Below are 15,434 nucleotides of genomic sequence, written 5' to 3' on the forward strand. Positions count from 1 at the left end.
AGGCACCGCCCGGTAATTTTTTTTTTTTTTTTTTTTTAATTTTTATTTTATTTTATTTTTTTGAAACTGAGTCTCACTCTGTCATCCTGGGTAGAGTGCTGTAGCACCATAGCTCACAGCAACCACAAACCCTTGGGATCAAGTGATCCTCTTGCTTCAGTCTCCCAAGTAGGTGGGACCACAGGAGCCCACCACAATGCCCAGCTAATTTTAGAGACGGGGGTCTTACTCTTGCTCAGGTCTCGAACTCCTAAACTCAAGGAATCCACCAGGCTCAGCCTCTCAGAGTGCTAGGATTACAGGCGTGAGTAATATGCTCATCTTTCCTCTCCCTGTCTTCCTCCCAGTGATCTCTTGGAGAGTAGACACTTTCTGTCTATTCTGGAGGGCAGTGGTTTTTAATTTCCCTCTCCTGCATTGAGAAACTCTGAGAAGCCAAGCTGCAGCCAGGCTCATCTCAGAAAGGGCTTTGAAAGGATCCCTAGGAAGACTGGGGTCTCAGATCCACCTCTTATCAGAGGCCTCAGGCCCCTTAGAGAAGTTCCTCAGGGCTTAGGGAGATGTTCAGAATTGAGGGGCAGGTTTTCCCCAGAGCTGACTCTCACTCGGATGTTGCCTCTGTGCTGATTATAAAAGGCTGCCCCTCTGAGCAGCCAGATAAGGGGCCAGATTTGAGCCCCAATTTAGGCAGTGCACCACCTGTGCCACAGTACTGGTGTCAGCATTAGTCCCTGAGGGGAGGCAAATCACCTCCTCACCAGGAGACAAGGACTCTTTATTTCACTACTATTTTCATTCTCCAAGCTTCCCCTCCCATCCATCAAGGCCCCCCTGTGGAACAACGCCACCCAAAAGGAAAGGCCCACCCGCTACAGTAATAATCCTGCCTCCCGGTGGGGTGATTGGCATGTCTTTGCCGCATTGAATTATGCTGTCACTTTTGACTTTTTAAAATATTTTCATAGAGCAAACAAATCTGTAACCTTGTTTTCATTTATGTTTCTGGATTTGCGAATTTCCGACATTCCTGTAGTATTTTCATCAGTCACATTTTTTTTTCTTGGAGGTGGAAGAATAGTGCTTTTTCCTTATCTGCGTGTACCCCAGAGTGGTGTCTACTTGGGAAGGTAAGCAGAATGAGAACATGGGCCCTGGAGTCAGACTTGCAGGGTTTGCCTCCAAGATCTACCTCTTAGTAGTAGCGCAACTACGGGCAAATGCCCTAAGCTCTCTGAGCTTCCATTCCTAACACTACTACTAATTCCACTGGTCTGGGTAATTGATGTGACAATTCTTGTAAAGCATTTAGCCCTAGGGAAAGCTCAATAAATGAACACATTGTCACCTTCATCGCTGACCAACCACACTTCCCTTCCCCACTCTGAAAGATCTACTAAACTCTCAAGTTGTCCCTACAACAGCCCAAGTCCGCTGCACCCTGGGGTGGCCTTCTGGGATCTGCCCATCTGTGAGTGGTGATGGTTCAGAAAGCAGGGTATTATCCTGCCCCAGGCATGATCTGGGAGGTCAATGCTTTGTGCATGGCACAGTGGGACTGACCTGAGCTGAGGCAGGGACCTCCCTGACCTGGGCCCCTGGGTACTGCACTATGGCCACACAGAGGCAGCAACCAATAATCTTGTCTGGATTCGCCAAACAAGCTGATGAGGACTCAGTCTAGTTTCTCCAGGAATAGACTCACCTCTTAGGTTCTGTACTCACAGCTACACCTCTTTGCACTTCTTTGGGACAATTATAACTTACTCTGACTTGAGATTCTTGGAAGTTCAGGTAGGGGCACTCTCCAAGGACACTTTCAGCCCTGGCAATAGCTCAAGACTCTTCTGAGAGTTCCCCTCTACTGATTGCTCCTCTCTGCTCTCCAGTGCCCTGTGTGTCAGCCTCCCCATTCCCTACCCCATCCTCATTTCTCCTGCACATTCTCAGTGCCTAACACACACCCCAGTGCTTGGTTGGTCTACCATACACTTGAAATCGGGTGACTGAATGAAGGAAGGTGATGAAGATGGTAGCTACCATTTGTGAACTTTCACACATGCTAGGCCTTGGTGCTAAGTGCTTTACTTGCACTGTCACCTTCGACCCTCCCAACAGTCCACAAAGGTGGGACTGTATCCCCACTTCACAAAAGTGGATACTGAGGTTCAGAGAGGTTCATTGCCTGCCCAAGCTCAAACACCGAGTAAACAGCAGAGCTGAGATTGAAACCTGGTGCGTCTGACTGCAAAATCCATTCTCTTAACACCATGTAACGTATATGCTTCCAGTGATGACAAAAAATCTTGATGGCTCATAGAAACAACAGCCTTAAAAAGCTTCAGGCAAGAGGATGTCTTCAGGTAGAAGACTGTTCTCTAGCAGTGGTTCTCAACCTTCCTAATGCCATGGCCCTTTAATACAGTTCCTGTAGGTTGCGAAGGCTGTTCTATAGGAAGGTGTAGATTGAGGAAAAGGGGGCCAGTTTAATGATGATAAAGCATTTGCCTTGGGACTGTCATCATGATTTGCTCCATTGTATCATCACAATCCTGTGAGGTTAAGTATCGCTTCCATTTTCCAGATAAAACTTGTCTTCAGGATGGTTAAGCAACATGCCCAGGGTCACACAGCCATTAAACAACAAACCCAGGATTTGAGCTGTAGTCGTCAGCTCCAGAGCCTATAAAGGACCGTTCCCCATTATAGCTGGAAATGAGAGGGCAAGGGAGGCACAAGCAGGAGGAGGCAGGTTGACCTGACTCAGCCAAGGCTGTGCAGTAACACACACACTCCCTGCCTCCCTCCTCTGGAGCTGAGTCTTACAGAACCGCGGAATTTTACAATCAGAGATCACTCACAAACCCCTCTACCATGCAGTTGGGAAGCTGGAGGCCCAGGGTTGGCAGAAACTGACCAAGGCCACATGCAGAGGATGTTAGCAGGTCAGGGACTGGGTTCAACCCGGCTTCCTCCCTGCTAGCGCCTTGCTGCCTCTTCTCTGATACCGGGCCCTGAGGCTCTGGCTGCTGTTTGTGCAGGGAAGGGGAGGTGCCTTCTGGGTATAAATAGCAGATGGCGATGCTTCTCTCTGGCAGGAGACTTAACCCTTGGGGCCCTGGGCAGGGAGAGATGCTTCCCTCCCAAGTGAGAAGGTGTGGTGGCTGTCAGAATTAGAATGGTCCTTAGAGAGCCCTAGACCTTCCCTTCCAAGGGTGGTCTGTGGATCATCAGCCTTGGCAGCTCCTCAGAGAGTGTTAGAACTGCAAAACCTCAGACCATGGAGTCAGAGCCTACCTCTGCACAGATGCCTGAGTAATTAAAGAAGGAGAAGCTGTGCTCCAGACAGTTGTCTCTTTGTGAAGATGGAGTAAAGTGACCCAGAGAGGGTATTGTTCCTGCCCAACGTCACACAGCTAGTCCCTGACAGAATTAGATCTAAAAGTCACACTTTCTCCCAGCATGACTCTGGACCCCAAAAGGCCCACCAGTTGCACAGGGGTGAGGGAGGGGAGATCAGCAAGATGCTGTTTCAGGGCCCATCCCTGTGGGTGCTGCTGCCCACTGTGTCCCAGCCTCTCTCTGCAGCCTGTGCTCTGCCCACTGCTGGGGGCAGGCCAGATTGGAACTTGCCTCTGTGAGACAGGTGGGCAGCAGGTCTAGAGAGGTGGGCACATGCTGACTCAGCATGGGGGTGGGTTTGGGGAGTGGGCCATACCTGCCAAGGCCAAGCTTCCCCCTCCCCCCAACCCCACCCTGGCCGGCCTATTTTCATCTATCCCACAGCTTTAGGAGTTTTCCTGAAACAGCTTTTCCGAAGGAGGCTGCTGAAGGAGGCTGCCGGCAGTGTGGGATGGGAGGAAGGGCCCTTTCTTCACCTTCCCCCGAAACAGGCTGGCTCTGAGGAATGTGGAAACCATTAAAGACGCCCCCTTTCCCATCTCCACTGCCTCCATCCTGGAGAAGAGAGCAGCTGCTCTGCACCCCACCCCCACACGCCCACAGGCCAGGACCGGCAGGGAGCAGGCCCAGTCCCACCACACCCCCACTGGCCCCAGGGCTTACCGATGTTGGGGTGCTTCAGCAGGCGACAGATGCGGGCTTCTCGCTCCAGCTTCTGATGGTCTGAAATGGAGATGTTCAGGTGAGTCCGCGGTGAGGGAGGAACCACCACCCTCCATCTCACCCTCCTCACAGCCTGGTACTATCTCTGCCCTCCCAGAGTAGCCGTGGGAGCTGGAAAAGCTCACCTTTTGGCCAGGGCCTCTGAGCTCTCCCGGAAGGCAGGGGCATGCAGCGGAAAGAGGGAGAGGCCTGAGTTGCAGTCACTCAGGTATGTCTGTCCCCCTCTCCTTCCAGGGTTCTCAAAGGAGTGGCACCCCCCAATCCCCTTCTTGTGTAAGACCCAAGCCCCACGCAGCCCAGAACTCCCCCAGGTCAGGCTCCTGCTGCCACCCCCAGCCACACCGTGCTGGCAGGGTTTTTCTCCCCCTACTTTGGGAGAAAAACAATGGCAAATGCAGTTCTCTCAGCTTGGAACATTCCTTCTACCTCCCATCTGTCCGTTCACTGGCCTTCATTCACTCTTCCCCATCCTTAGATGCTTAGATGTCCACTGGCCCCTGGTGCTAGGTGGGCAGAGGTCCCTCGTCTATGCACTCAGGGCCCCCAGACAGATGTCTCATGAACATCTAGATCTTTGAGGGCAGGGTCTTGGTCTCTGTAGTGTCACCTACCTGAATGCCTGGCACTTAAGAGGTGCTCACAAAATAACTGAATGAAAAAACAAATGATTGAATGAATGCATCTTTCTAAAGGAGTGATTATTCCCTCCAAAAGACCTGAATTAATTCCCAGGACCCACTTCCTTTTTAGAGGTCTCTGGGACTAAGAGAACAGAAAGCTCCAAAGAATCTGCAGGGTAGAACTTGTGTGTGGCAGCTTTGGGGCTGACCCAGCTGCCTTTCAGGACTTCTATCCAAATCCCCTGGACAGGCCGGGGAGCAGGGTGGGGGGCCTACGTGCCTGGGAGAGAAGCTCTACTCAGGATCTGCCTCCTGTGGCCTCCGACCCTCAGGCTGCTGGGAACAGTCAGACCCATGATCCCACTCAGTATGCCCAACACTCCCGGGCTGCGGCATCACTGTCCCCATTTTATGGATGAGGAAATTGCAGCCTGAGCAACCCAAGGCATCAGGGGGTTGCATTTCTTGATCCCCTTTTTGCCCTTTCCTCACAATTCAGTAGTTAATGCCTTAATTTAAAATAACAAACAGTAAAAAAAGAAACCAGTAACAAGTGCAAAATATTTACTCTATGCCAGGCACTGTGCAGGGTGCTTTATATGCCTTTTAAGCCTCCACGATGAACCTTTGAGGGAGGTACTATCATTTTTCTGGCTTTACAGAGGAAGAAATAGAGGTTTGGAGAGGTTAAGTACCTGCCCAAAGTCACAGCCATGGTGAGTGGTGCAGCCACGCAGTCAGACCTTGGCTATACTGTTCTTCACGCAGCAATTCACAACTTCCACCTCCACCTGCATCCAGTTTCCCAATGGGAAAATCAAGGCCCACAGAAGGGAACCTGTGCAGACACTCAGAGGCAACCCAGGACTATAAGCTGGGTATCTGAAGGGCCCTTTCAGAGCAGGGGGGTTCCAGGGAGGGTGATGGGGATGGAGAAAGTCCCAGCCCTTGCCTCCAAGCACCCACTCCACTATAGTAATCACTGGTTATCTTCCAAGGGCTGCGGAAGCCAAGATCAATACTGAAAGGTGGCTTTTCCATAAGCAAAGCAATTAAGTCCAATTCTGTTTCTATAGGCTCAACTCCCTGCCGCCTGCTGAAGACCGGCTGCAAGCAAGGGAAGGGGAGGTAGGGCTGGGTGGGGGACATTCTTTTCCTCTGGCCCAAATCCTCCACGCCAGGGTTTTAGGCTCCTGGGAGGGGGCTTGGCCAGCTGGGGCCTCGGTAAGAAAGGCTGCCCCCTCCCTCTACTCCAAACCCTGGGCCCTACCTACCCCATTTCACCCACACACAGGGAAACCAGAACTCAGGCAGGTCAAGGTCGGCCCTGTCATAGCAGACAGGGGTCTTCTGGCCTAGGCTATTCATCCTAGGACCAGGGGCCTTACTCCAAAATTTCACATTTGCTCACTATAAAGTTACCCAGGAACAGAGTAAACTGACATGATTGAAAACAGAAAACATCGATCACACTTTATGTCTGGTTACTAGAACTCACTGCCGAAAATGCTCAGAACTGATTGTTTTTATGAATCTTTTCATCTTTTCTTTTTCTTTTCTTTCTTTCTTTCTTTTTTGAGACATAGTCTCACTCTGATGCCCTGGGCAGAGTGCTGTGGCGTTATAGCTCACAGCAACCTCAAACTCCTGGGTTGGAGCAATCCTCTTGCCTTAGCCTCTCAAGTAGCTGAGACTATAGGTACCTGCCGCAATGCCCAGTTAGTTTTCTGTTTTCAGTAGAGACAGGTCTTGCTCTTACTCAGGCTGATCTCTGAACTCCTGAGCTCAGGGTATCCACCTACCCTGGCCTTCCAAAGTGCTAGGATTACAGGCGTGAGCCACTGCACCCAGCCTAAATCTTTTCATCATTTTGTGCACGATACAATTACCCTGTGTTGTAACTTTTACTGTAAAAAGTATTAATTTGCTGAATGTAAACATATTAGTATACGCATATTTCTATAACCCTGTTTGCAATGTTCCCGTTTTCTCACATATAGAGAACTTCATGACACATAGGAACCATGTTTCTTTTGATCTCTGTATCCTTGCCCTATTACACAAATGGGGAAACTGAGGCCTGATGATAAAAGTTGAGCCCCTCCATCAAAATTACTAGTCATTTTGGCTGAGCCTTATTAAAACTCAGAGCCCCCAATTCTGGGACTCTGCCCCCACTCTCCACAATTGTCCACATAGCCAAGAAGTTCTCTTTCAAATATAAATTAAATCTCATCACTCCCTGGCTTCCAACTCTCCAGCAGATTCTCAATGTACTTATAATACAATCCAGACTCCTCACTACAGCCAGCAAGACCTTGCTGGGTCCCACCTCATCTCAGTCATGAAGCTCCAGCTACACTGGCCTCTTCTCTGGCCTCAGGTGCGTGGAGCCCCTTCCCACCTCTGGGCCTCTGCACCTGCTGTGCTCTCTTCCAGGAAGGCTCTTTCCCTGGGTCTTCGCAGGGCTGCTTCCTACTCATCCGGCCAGTCCCAGCACAATGTGGCCTCCTCGGGGAGCTGCCCTGGCTGCTTTTTTTGAGAGTGTCCCTCCTGCCTCACCATTTCCCCCTTATGCTGTCTTATTTTCTTTATAACACTTGCCCACACCAAAAACTACCCAGATGATTTATGTGTTTAGTGTTCTTTGCAGTCTCACTTCCTAGAAAACAGGCATAGCAAGAGCAAGACCTCAGTTGGTCACTGCCATGTCCCTAGGACCTGGCACAGAGCTGCTAAGCAGCTTGTCCAAGGCCCCCGAGGAAACAAGCAGTAGAGCTGGGATTTCAATCCATGTGCATAATTACTATACTATATTGGTTCCCATTGTAATAATTAATTAATTGCTGAATCAATCCATCCAGCTTGGCAAAGTTGCACGTGGTGAGAGGTCTGAGGGAAACCAGGAGGCTCTAGCCTCTTGCCTGGGTCCCTGGGAGGGCTACCCTAATGCCCACAGTGACATCTTAGGAAACTTCCCCCTCCCTCCCTTCTCTGATGTTTAGGTCACCTCCAGGGTGTAGGGGTTAAGGGCACATCCCTGCCCAGGGTTCAACAGGCAGAGGTGGGTAGACACTCGAGGTGAGGTCCCTGGGACCAGACAGTCCCTACAGGACAGCGCAGGGCCCAGGCAGATTGTAGGACTCAGCCTCCAGAAGGGACTGGGCTCCAGCAGGCAGGTGGGCACAGGATTCCAGAGGAGGCACATGCACCCGGGGGAGAAAAGAGACCTCAAGGCTGGGAACAGGAAATGTCCCCTTCCTGCACAAGGGATGAGCAGATCCTGAGAGGTTAGAGAAATAATCCCAAAGACCAAGAGTGCCAGACTGGGGGCAGGGAGAAGGATGGGAGAAATGGAAACCATGTGTCTCATGTCCCCTCAGAGGCTCAGGTGCAGGCTGGATGAGCCACTCTTCCCACTCAGTGCCCTGAGACTGGCCCCTGGAGAACTGAGCAAGTGACCCTTCCATGCCTGAAATGGACATTGTGACCCAAGTCAGTCACCTCTGGCTGGATCAGACATGTGCCCTAGTGAGTTCTAAAATGTTAACTCTTTGTGTGCCCCAAGAAGAATAAGGCTAGAAGGCACTAGACAACCTGGCTGGTGGGAGTGTGAGGGCCTCTGTATTACTCTATGTTTTTTCAGATATAATGTGCACCTTTTAGTCCAAAATTTTGAGGGAAAAAAATAAGAATGAGTATTATACATGGGTCATATGGCTTGGCAGGGGGGAGCCCAGTGGCTGTCACACCCTCCCACCTGGGCCTGCTGGGCACATGTGGTTCCAGTTTGGGAGGATGTGGTACAAGCCGGCCAGGCCAAAGTGACCTCCACTGAGCACTGCAGCTGGGGGGAGGGTGGCAGTGGTGGGCTGGCAGGGCAGGCCACGGCCATGCAGGGCTACATGGAGGGGACCAGGAGCCCCATGCCAGCCCCTATCTATGTGAGGCTGAACATGCCTCAGCAGCTCCCATCATGCCACGTGTGAGGCCATCTCACCTGCAGCCCTGGATGTGGGAGGGAGGGAAGAGCTCCCTGGGGAGAGGAAAGGGGCAGCTGTGAGAGAGCAGTGCAATCTGCATTTACCAGGGAAGTGTAAGCGCCCCCCCACCCCCACCCCACCATGTGCCTCTCCCAGCTAAGAGTCAGTTACTTTTTTTTTTGGCCGGGGCTGGGTTTGAACCCGCCACCTCCGGCATATGGGACCGGCACCCTAGTCCTTGAGCCACAGGCGCCGCCCTAGTCAGCTACTTTTTTAAGGGGCATTTTCCTGAAAGTTTGGGCCAAAATCATGGGTGCGCTTTACACACAGGAGCACACTTTACCCTGCAAAAAGGTAGATAGTGTCACTGTTGACAGGATTCTAAGAATGCAGGCACTTGGGCCTCATCTACCGAATCCAACCCTCACGGGTGGAAATCGGGCAGCTGCATTTTCAACAAAGCTCCTAAGGGGATTTGTCAGGGATTGGGACAGACAAAATTTTAACTTTTCATTTAATTTCTTTATGGATTCTTTAAATTATTTATATTATGAGCATTTTTTTTAAAGACTGATTTAAAAATACATAGACAAATATCTCCTGGGTTTGGTTACCACTTGATAGAAGAGGCTGGCAGAGCGGGCAAAGGGAAGCCATTGCTCCTGGAGAGGGGTGGACAGAGGTCCCAGGTGGGCACAGTCCCTGCTGGGAGCTGCTGGAAGTCATCCAGAGTGCCAGCAGGAGACATTTAGAGCATGTTGCCAAATATTCAGCATTAACCCCCCACCCCGCCCCCAAGGCACATGAGTGGCAAACAAAGAATCCTGCTAAAAGAAGCTCTGCTCCTCCTCTCCTGCTGGGAAGAAAAGCAGCTGGCACTGGCAGATTTTCCCGTTCCCTGATAACCTCCACTCACCTAGGCCTGGGCCAGAGGTCAAAGACTCAACAAATTGCCAAAGAAAGGGAGCTTGGTGGTTACCCTCTAGCATGTCCCAGGGTCTACACTATACTCCCTGCTTTGTCATCTCCCAAGACAGAAGAAATGGCCCTTCCACTTTTCCATACACATCTGTCTGTTCTGAGTGTATGTGTGTACGTGTGTGTGCAAGTGCACATGTGTGTGTGTAGATGTGCCCTGAGGGTATGGTGACCTAGCCTGAGATCCCGGCATCCAGGGAGGACTCAATTCCTGACCTTACCTCCCCTTGAGGCAACCTCAGCCCCGTCACCCCCAAGTCATGAAGCCAGTCCTGTCCACCTGTATCTCAGGGATTAGGACATCTCCCTTGATCACTAAAGGCACAAAGCCCAGGGAGGTCACCAGATCACCACTAGTCACACAGCAAGAACAAGGTCTATCCAAGCCCTTGGGCAGGAGGCAGTGCCCCCGCCAGCCTTCCTGCCTATCCTGGCAGTGCCCCGGTTCTGGGCCTTTACACACTGATTGTGTGCCATTGGAGGGCGTTGAGCCTTCAGAGACCATAACCCTACCCGCAGCTGCCTCCTCCGTGTCTTCTCCTCATGGCTCCCGGCAACATTGAGCCTGAGATGAAAGGGGGCAAGACAGCAACACTGTTCAAAACAGGGTCTGCTGGGAGGCCTGTGGGCAACATCCTGGATGTCCTATACCAACTACTGCACAAGACCTCCACGAACCCACACCTGCCAGACCCTGGCCCAGACACAGCTGTCTATACCTGTACACGCTGCCAAGCTCTCACATAACATTCCCCATGCCACACAAGCCACGGGCTGCACCGTCCATATCTCTACCCACCACACCCAACAGACTCCCTTTACCCCAGGCAGTGCCCAGGAAGCTTATGCACTGTTTCACTTGGGGTGGGGACTGGGGGTGGGGGGTGGGTCTTTGAAGCTATCCTTCTCCCACACATTGAGCACCGTGACTGTTCTAAACACACTCTAATGACAAGAAGCACATCTCCTGGGAGGGCTTCCCAAACTTTAATGTCCATATAAATCATCCAGGCATCTTATTAAAATGCAAAATTGGAGTATTTAAGTCTGGGTAGGACTCAAGATTGCATTTCTTTTCTTTCTCTTCTTTCTCTCTCTCTTTTTTTCTTTCTTTTAGACAGAGTCTCACTCTGTCACCCTGAGCAGAGTGCTATGGCGTCATAGCTCACAGCAACCTCAAGCTCTTGGGCTCAAGTGATCCCCTTGCCTTAGCCTCCAAATAGCTGGGACTCCAAGTGCCCACTACAGTGCCTGGATTTTTTTTTTTTTTTTTTTTTTAAGAGACAGGGTTTTGCTCTTACTCAGACTGAACTCCTGAGCTCAGGCAATCCACCTGCCTTAGCCTCCCAGACAGCTAGGATTATAGGCATGAGCCACCATGCCAGGCAAGACTGCATTTCTAACAAGTTCTCATGACTCAGGTGCTGCTGGTCTAGGGCCATTTCTAAAGATCCCAGACCAGTGGTTCTCAAACATCTCCAAATTAGCACTGCCTGGATGTCTTTTCCAAACCCAGATCACACCTCAGACCAACAATTTAGGAACCAGAGAGCAGGATGGTGCGGTTGAAGCCTGCATACCTAGAGTTTAATGGCATTGTCCTGGGTGCTAGGCCAAGAGCAGCCCAGGCTTCTGAAGCTTAGTCCAAAGGGAGATGGATGTTGAACAAGTAACCTAACCATTAGACAGGAGGAGTCTGGATGAGGGAAAGCCACAGAAGAAAAAAACAGTAATGAGAGAGAGAAAATCAGACAGGCCCCTCAAATTCACAGGGTCAGGGAAACCTTTTAAAGCACGTGACTTTGAGCTGAGACCTGAAGGCTGACAAAGAGCCATTTGCGTAAGGACCCATGTGAGGGCATTCAGACAGAGGGGATGTCAAGGTCTGGAAGGGAGAGATGAAAAGGGATGGCACAAGAGCAGGGAAAGGAGGTCCCATCAGGTGCCTTAGCCTTCACTTACAGGAGTAGAGAGCTTGGCCTATCTTGGAGAGGCTGTGGCCTCCAGCCTTGATTCCCTGAGAAAGAAAAAGGGAAATTCTTCCTCATGACACCTTCAGGAAGATGAACCGTGCCATCAGCATTACCCAGGGGCACAGGGTGTTCTAAGTTCAGCAGTAGAGGAAAAGGCAATGGGAAGGAGAGCCCCAGGAGGCAGGCAGAGCAGAGGGCGGGCACCTACCTCTGGCTGAGAGCTTCTTGGTGTTGATGATCTTGGCAGCATACTCTTGGCCGGCCAGCACCTTGACACACCTGCGCACCACCGAAAAGGCTCCCCTAGGAGGACAGAGAAAGCAGAGAAAGTGAGGAAGGGTCTAAGGGATGAGTGTCTAGAAGATGCTGGGGCTCATGCGGTTGCTTCGCACCAGCAGGGAGCCCTCCACCAGAGCCTTCCACTTGAGCGCACACAGGCTGCTGTGGCCCAATTCAGGGACAGAGCAGGGCCAAGAAGACCCAGCAGATAAACCCAGAAGAGGATTATTAGAAACTTGGGGATCACAGAGAGGCTCCTAAGGGATCTGACCCTGACCATAATCACCACTATTGCCATTCTAACCACCCACTAATGGCAAGAAGAGAGTCTCCTGGGCAGGCTTCCCAAACACCAACGTCCATACCAATCACCCAGGCACCTGTGAAAAGGCAGATTCTGATTCCTCAAGTCTGCAGCTCCTGTGGAGGACTCAAGGTCATGCAGCAAGTTACAGGCAGAGCCACATCCAGATCTCAGATATTTGCACACTAGTAAGCCTCCCACCCCCAGGCACACTAGACTATGCCAGGTTCTTTTTTTTTTTTTTTTTTTTTAGAGATAGAGTCTCACTTTGTTGCCCTCAGTAGAGTGCTGTGATGTCACAGCTCACAGCAACCTCCAGCTCTTGGGCTTAGGCGATTCTTTTGCCTCAGCCTCCTGAGTAACTGGGACCACAGGCCCCCACCACAATGACCAGCTATTTGTTTTTGTTGTTGCAATTTGTCCGGGGTCGGGTTTGAACCCACCACCTTCGGTATATGGGCTGGTGCCCTACTCACTGAACTACAGGCACCGCCAATGCCCAGGTTCTTGACATGCCCTCACCTATCACATCCTACAAACTTGATCCCCTGTCCTAAGCTTATGGGAAGGTCCAAGCCACAAAGGCGAGGCTGACAGGCAAGAAGGACACGGGCAGGCACCAAGGAGCCTGCAGGCTAGCACAGATGCCTGCTCTTCACACACCCCCGAGCACGGCATCACTGGCTTCATGTCTGTGAAGAAAGATGAGGAAGAGAGAGCCAGCTTGGGGACCAGAGACCAAGAAATGTGACCTTGTAGGAAAGCTGGAGAGGGCCCGAATTCCTGGGCAACCGAAGGCCTTGTTCAGCAATGGACACTCCCTGGGGTATACCCTCTGTTTTTCACAGGAAGGAAACAGCGAGATTCCAGTCACCTCCCCTGAGACACCTCTCCCACCATGCAGTCCCTCCTCTGTGCTCCTGGAGTACCCCTGCATAGGAAAAATTCACCACTCTTTCATCATTCCCACAGCACTTCTGACCATCAAATATGAGGACGTTTTTTCATGCCAACCAGGTCTCTGAATCTTTGGACACCAGTTGAGTGTTCTACAATTCAATTATGACACCACGTAGAGTTAGTGCAGTCCTCACAGGCTAAGAGCTAAGTCTCACAAGACTGTCCCTTACTTCAGGTGTCGATCACAAGTAGTGGGTTCCCAGGTTATCCACGGTTCTGTCCAACTTGTCTAGTAATTGGGGGTTTTCACAAATCCCTCCTCACTTTCAGTTTTCTATATGGCTTATGGAGGGTGGTGCCTGTGGCTCAGTGAGTAGGGTGCCAGCCCCATATACCAAGGGTGGTGGGTTCAAACCTCACCCCGGCCAAACTGCAACAACAAAAAAAAAATAGCTGGGTGTTGTGGCGGGCGCCTGTAGTCCCAGCTACTGAGGAGGCTGAGGCAAGAGAATCGGTTAAGCCCCAGTGCTGGAGGTTGCTATGAGCTGTGACATCACAGCACTCTACCAAGGGTGACAAAGTTGAGACTCTGTCTCTAAAAAAATAAATAAATAAAATTAAAAAAATAATGGCTTATGGAACTCAGAAAAACACTGACATTTACAGCCAGATGAACAGATGCATTGGGCAAAGTCTGGAAGAGTCCTGAACACAACTTTTGTCCCTGTTGGGGTTGGGGTACGCCACCCTCCCAGTCTGGGGATATGTTGACCAACCTGGAAATTCTCCAAGCCCTATACTTTGGAGTCTTTATGGAGGCTTCATCTTATAGACACAATCAGTTATTAACTCAACTCCCAAGCCTTCAACCATCCTGGAGAATGGGGGATAAGGCTGAAAATGTCAAGTTCCTGATCACAGGCTTTCTGGTCACCAGCGCCCATATAGAAGACCACCAAAAGTTGCCTCTTTAGAACAAAAAAAATACTCCAAGGGAACTGAATTCAAAGACCAAATAATAGAACAAAAGATGCTATTAGCATCCCCATCACTTAGGAAATTATAATGGTTTTAGGAGCTCTGTGCCAAAAACCAGGGATGAAAGCCAAATATATATTTCTTTCTTTTTCTTTTATTTTCTTTCTTGTTTTTTAGGGTTTTTTGTTGTTGTTGTTTGTTTGGTTGGTTGATTGGTTTGGTTTTGAGACAGAGTCTCACTCTGTGTCCTAGGTAGAGTGCCATGGTATCACAGCTCACAGCTCAAGCGATCCTCTTCCTCAGCCTCCCAAGTAGCTGGGACTATAGGTGCCCAGCACAACCCCTAGCTAGTTTTTCTATTTTTAGTAGAGACGAGGTCTGGCTCTTGCTCAGGCTGGTTTTAAACTCCTGAGCTCAGGAGATCTACCCGCTTTGGCCTCCCAGAGTGCTAGGATTACAGGTGTGAGCAGCGGCACCAGGGCCTGAAATACATATTTCTTATTACATCATGATATCACAATCCTACACCTCCACATCTAGCCCAGGTTGGTGCTTTGTCTCTTCCACCCTGCCAGTGAGTTGCTGGGGGCCAGAACTTTTAATTTCCTCTCTATGCCCCTAGGACCCAGGCACCCAATATCTGGTATAAAGAGGGGCTCCACAAGTTTTCCTGGCAGGAACAGGAGGTAGATGTAAGCGAAAGTGAGAGGAACTGAAATGAGTCAGGTGTGTTTGTAGTGGAATAAGCATCTGGGAAAGGTAGGGGACAACTGATTTCTCAGGCAGGAGGAGGGACCCAAAGACCTTTAGTTCCTGCCCCGCTGGAGGCATGATTCTCTAAAGCCCTATAGGAGAAAACATTTTGAGTGGCCACATCCAGGAAAGGTTCTGAGAACTCCAGGGAGAGGTAGGCAAAGAAGGATGAAGGCGGTAGCCCGCAGAGTGAGGAAGCTGGGTCTTGTCTTGCTCCCCAGTATGTAGAGTACTGGGTCCAAAGCTGGAGTTCAGTTAATATTTGTTGGGTGGATGGGTGGATGAGTGGATGAAGGGACAGAGGGATGGCAGGATGGATGGACAGAGGGAAGGAAAGAGTGAAATAAAATCTCATTCTATTAGAGAAATAAAACTCCATTCTAGGTAAAGACCTTAGATCAGTGGTTCTCAAGCTGGCTGCGTCAGAATCCCCTGGGGAATCTTTTTGAAACTACAGACTGCAAAGCCCTAGCCAGACCTACTAAATCGGAACCGCTGGGTAGGGCCTAGGGAATCTAATTTCATTTAACTCTTTCCAGGTGAT

The 15,434-nt window shown here is 50.5% G+C and overlaps 1 protein-coding gene across 2 annotated transcripts in view; it reads right to left on the minus strand.

The window, feature by feature from the left end:
- Window positions 1-15,434, minus strand: part of CAMK2A (calcium/calmodulin dependent protein kinase II alpha) — a 66,036-nt gene that overhangs the window by 38,591 nt on the left and 12,011 nt on the right. For both annotated transcript variants that reach the window (XM_053566327.1, XM_053566328.1), the window contains exons 2-3: window positions 11,885-11,979; window positions 4,063-4,122 (exon numbers count right to left, since the gene is read on the minus strand). In XM_053566327.1, coding sequence (XP_053422302.1) covers window positions 4,063-4,122; window positions 11,885-11,979 — 155 coding nt within the window. The remainder of the gene's footprint in view (window positions 1-4,062; window positions 4,123-11,884; window positions 11,980-15,434) is intronic.

The sequence above is a fragment of the Nycticebus coucang genome, chromosome 17 (assembly GCF_027406575.1).
Source record: "Nycticebus coucang isolate mNycCou1 chromosome 17, mNycCou1.pri, whole genome shotgun sequence".
NCBI classification, from domain to species: Eukaryota; Metazoa; Chordata; class Mammalia; order Primates; family Lorisidae; genus Nycticebus; species Nycticebus coucang.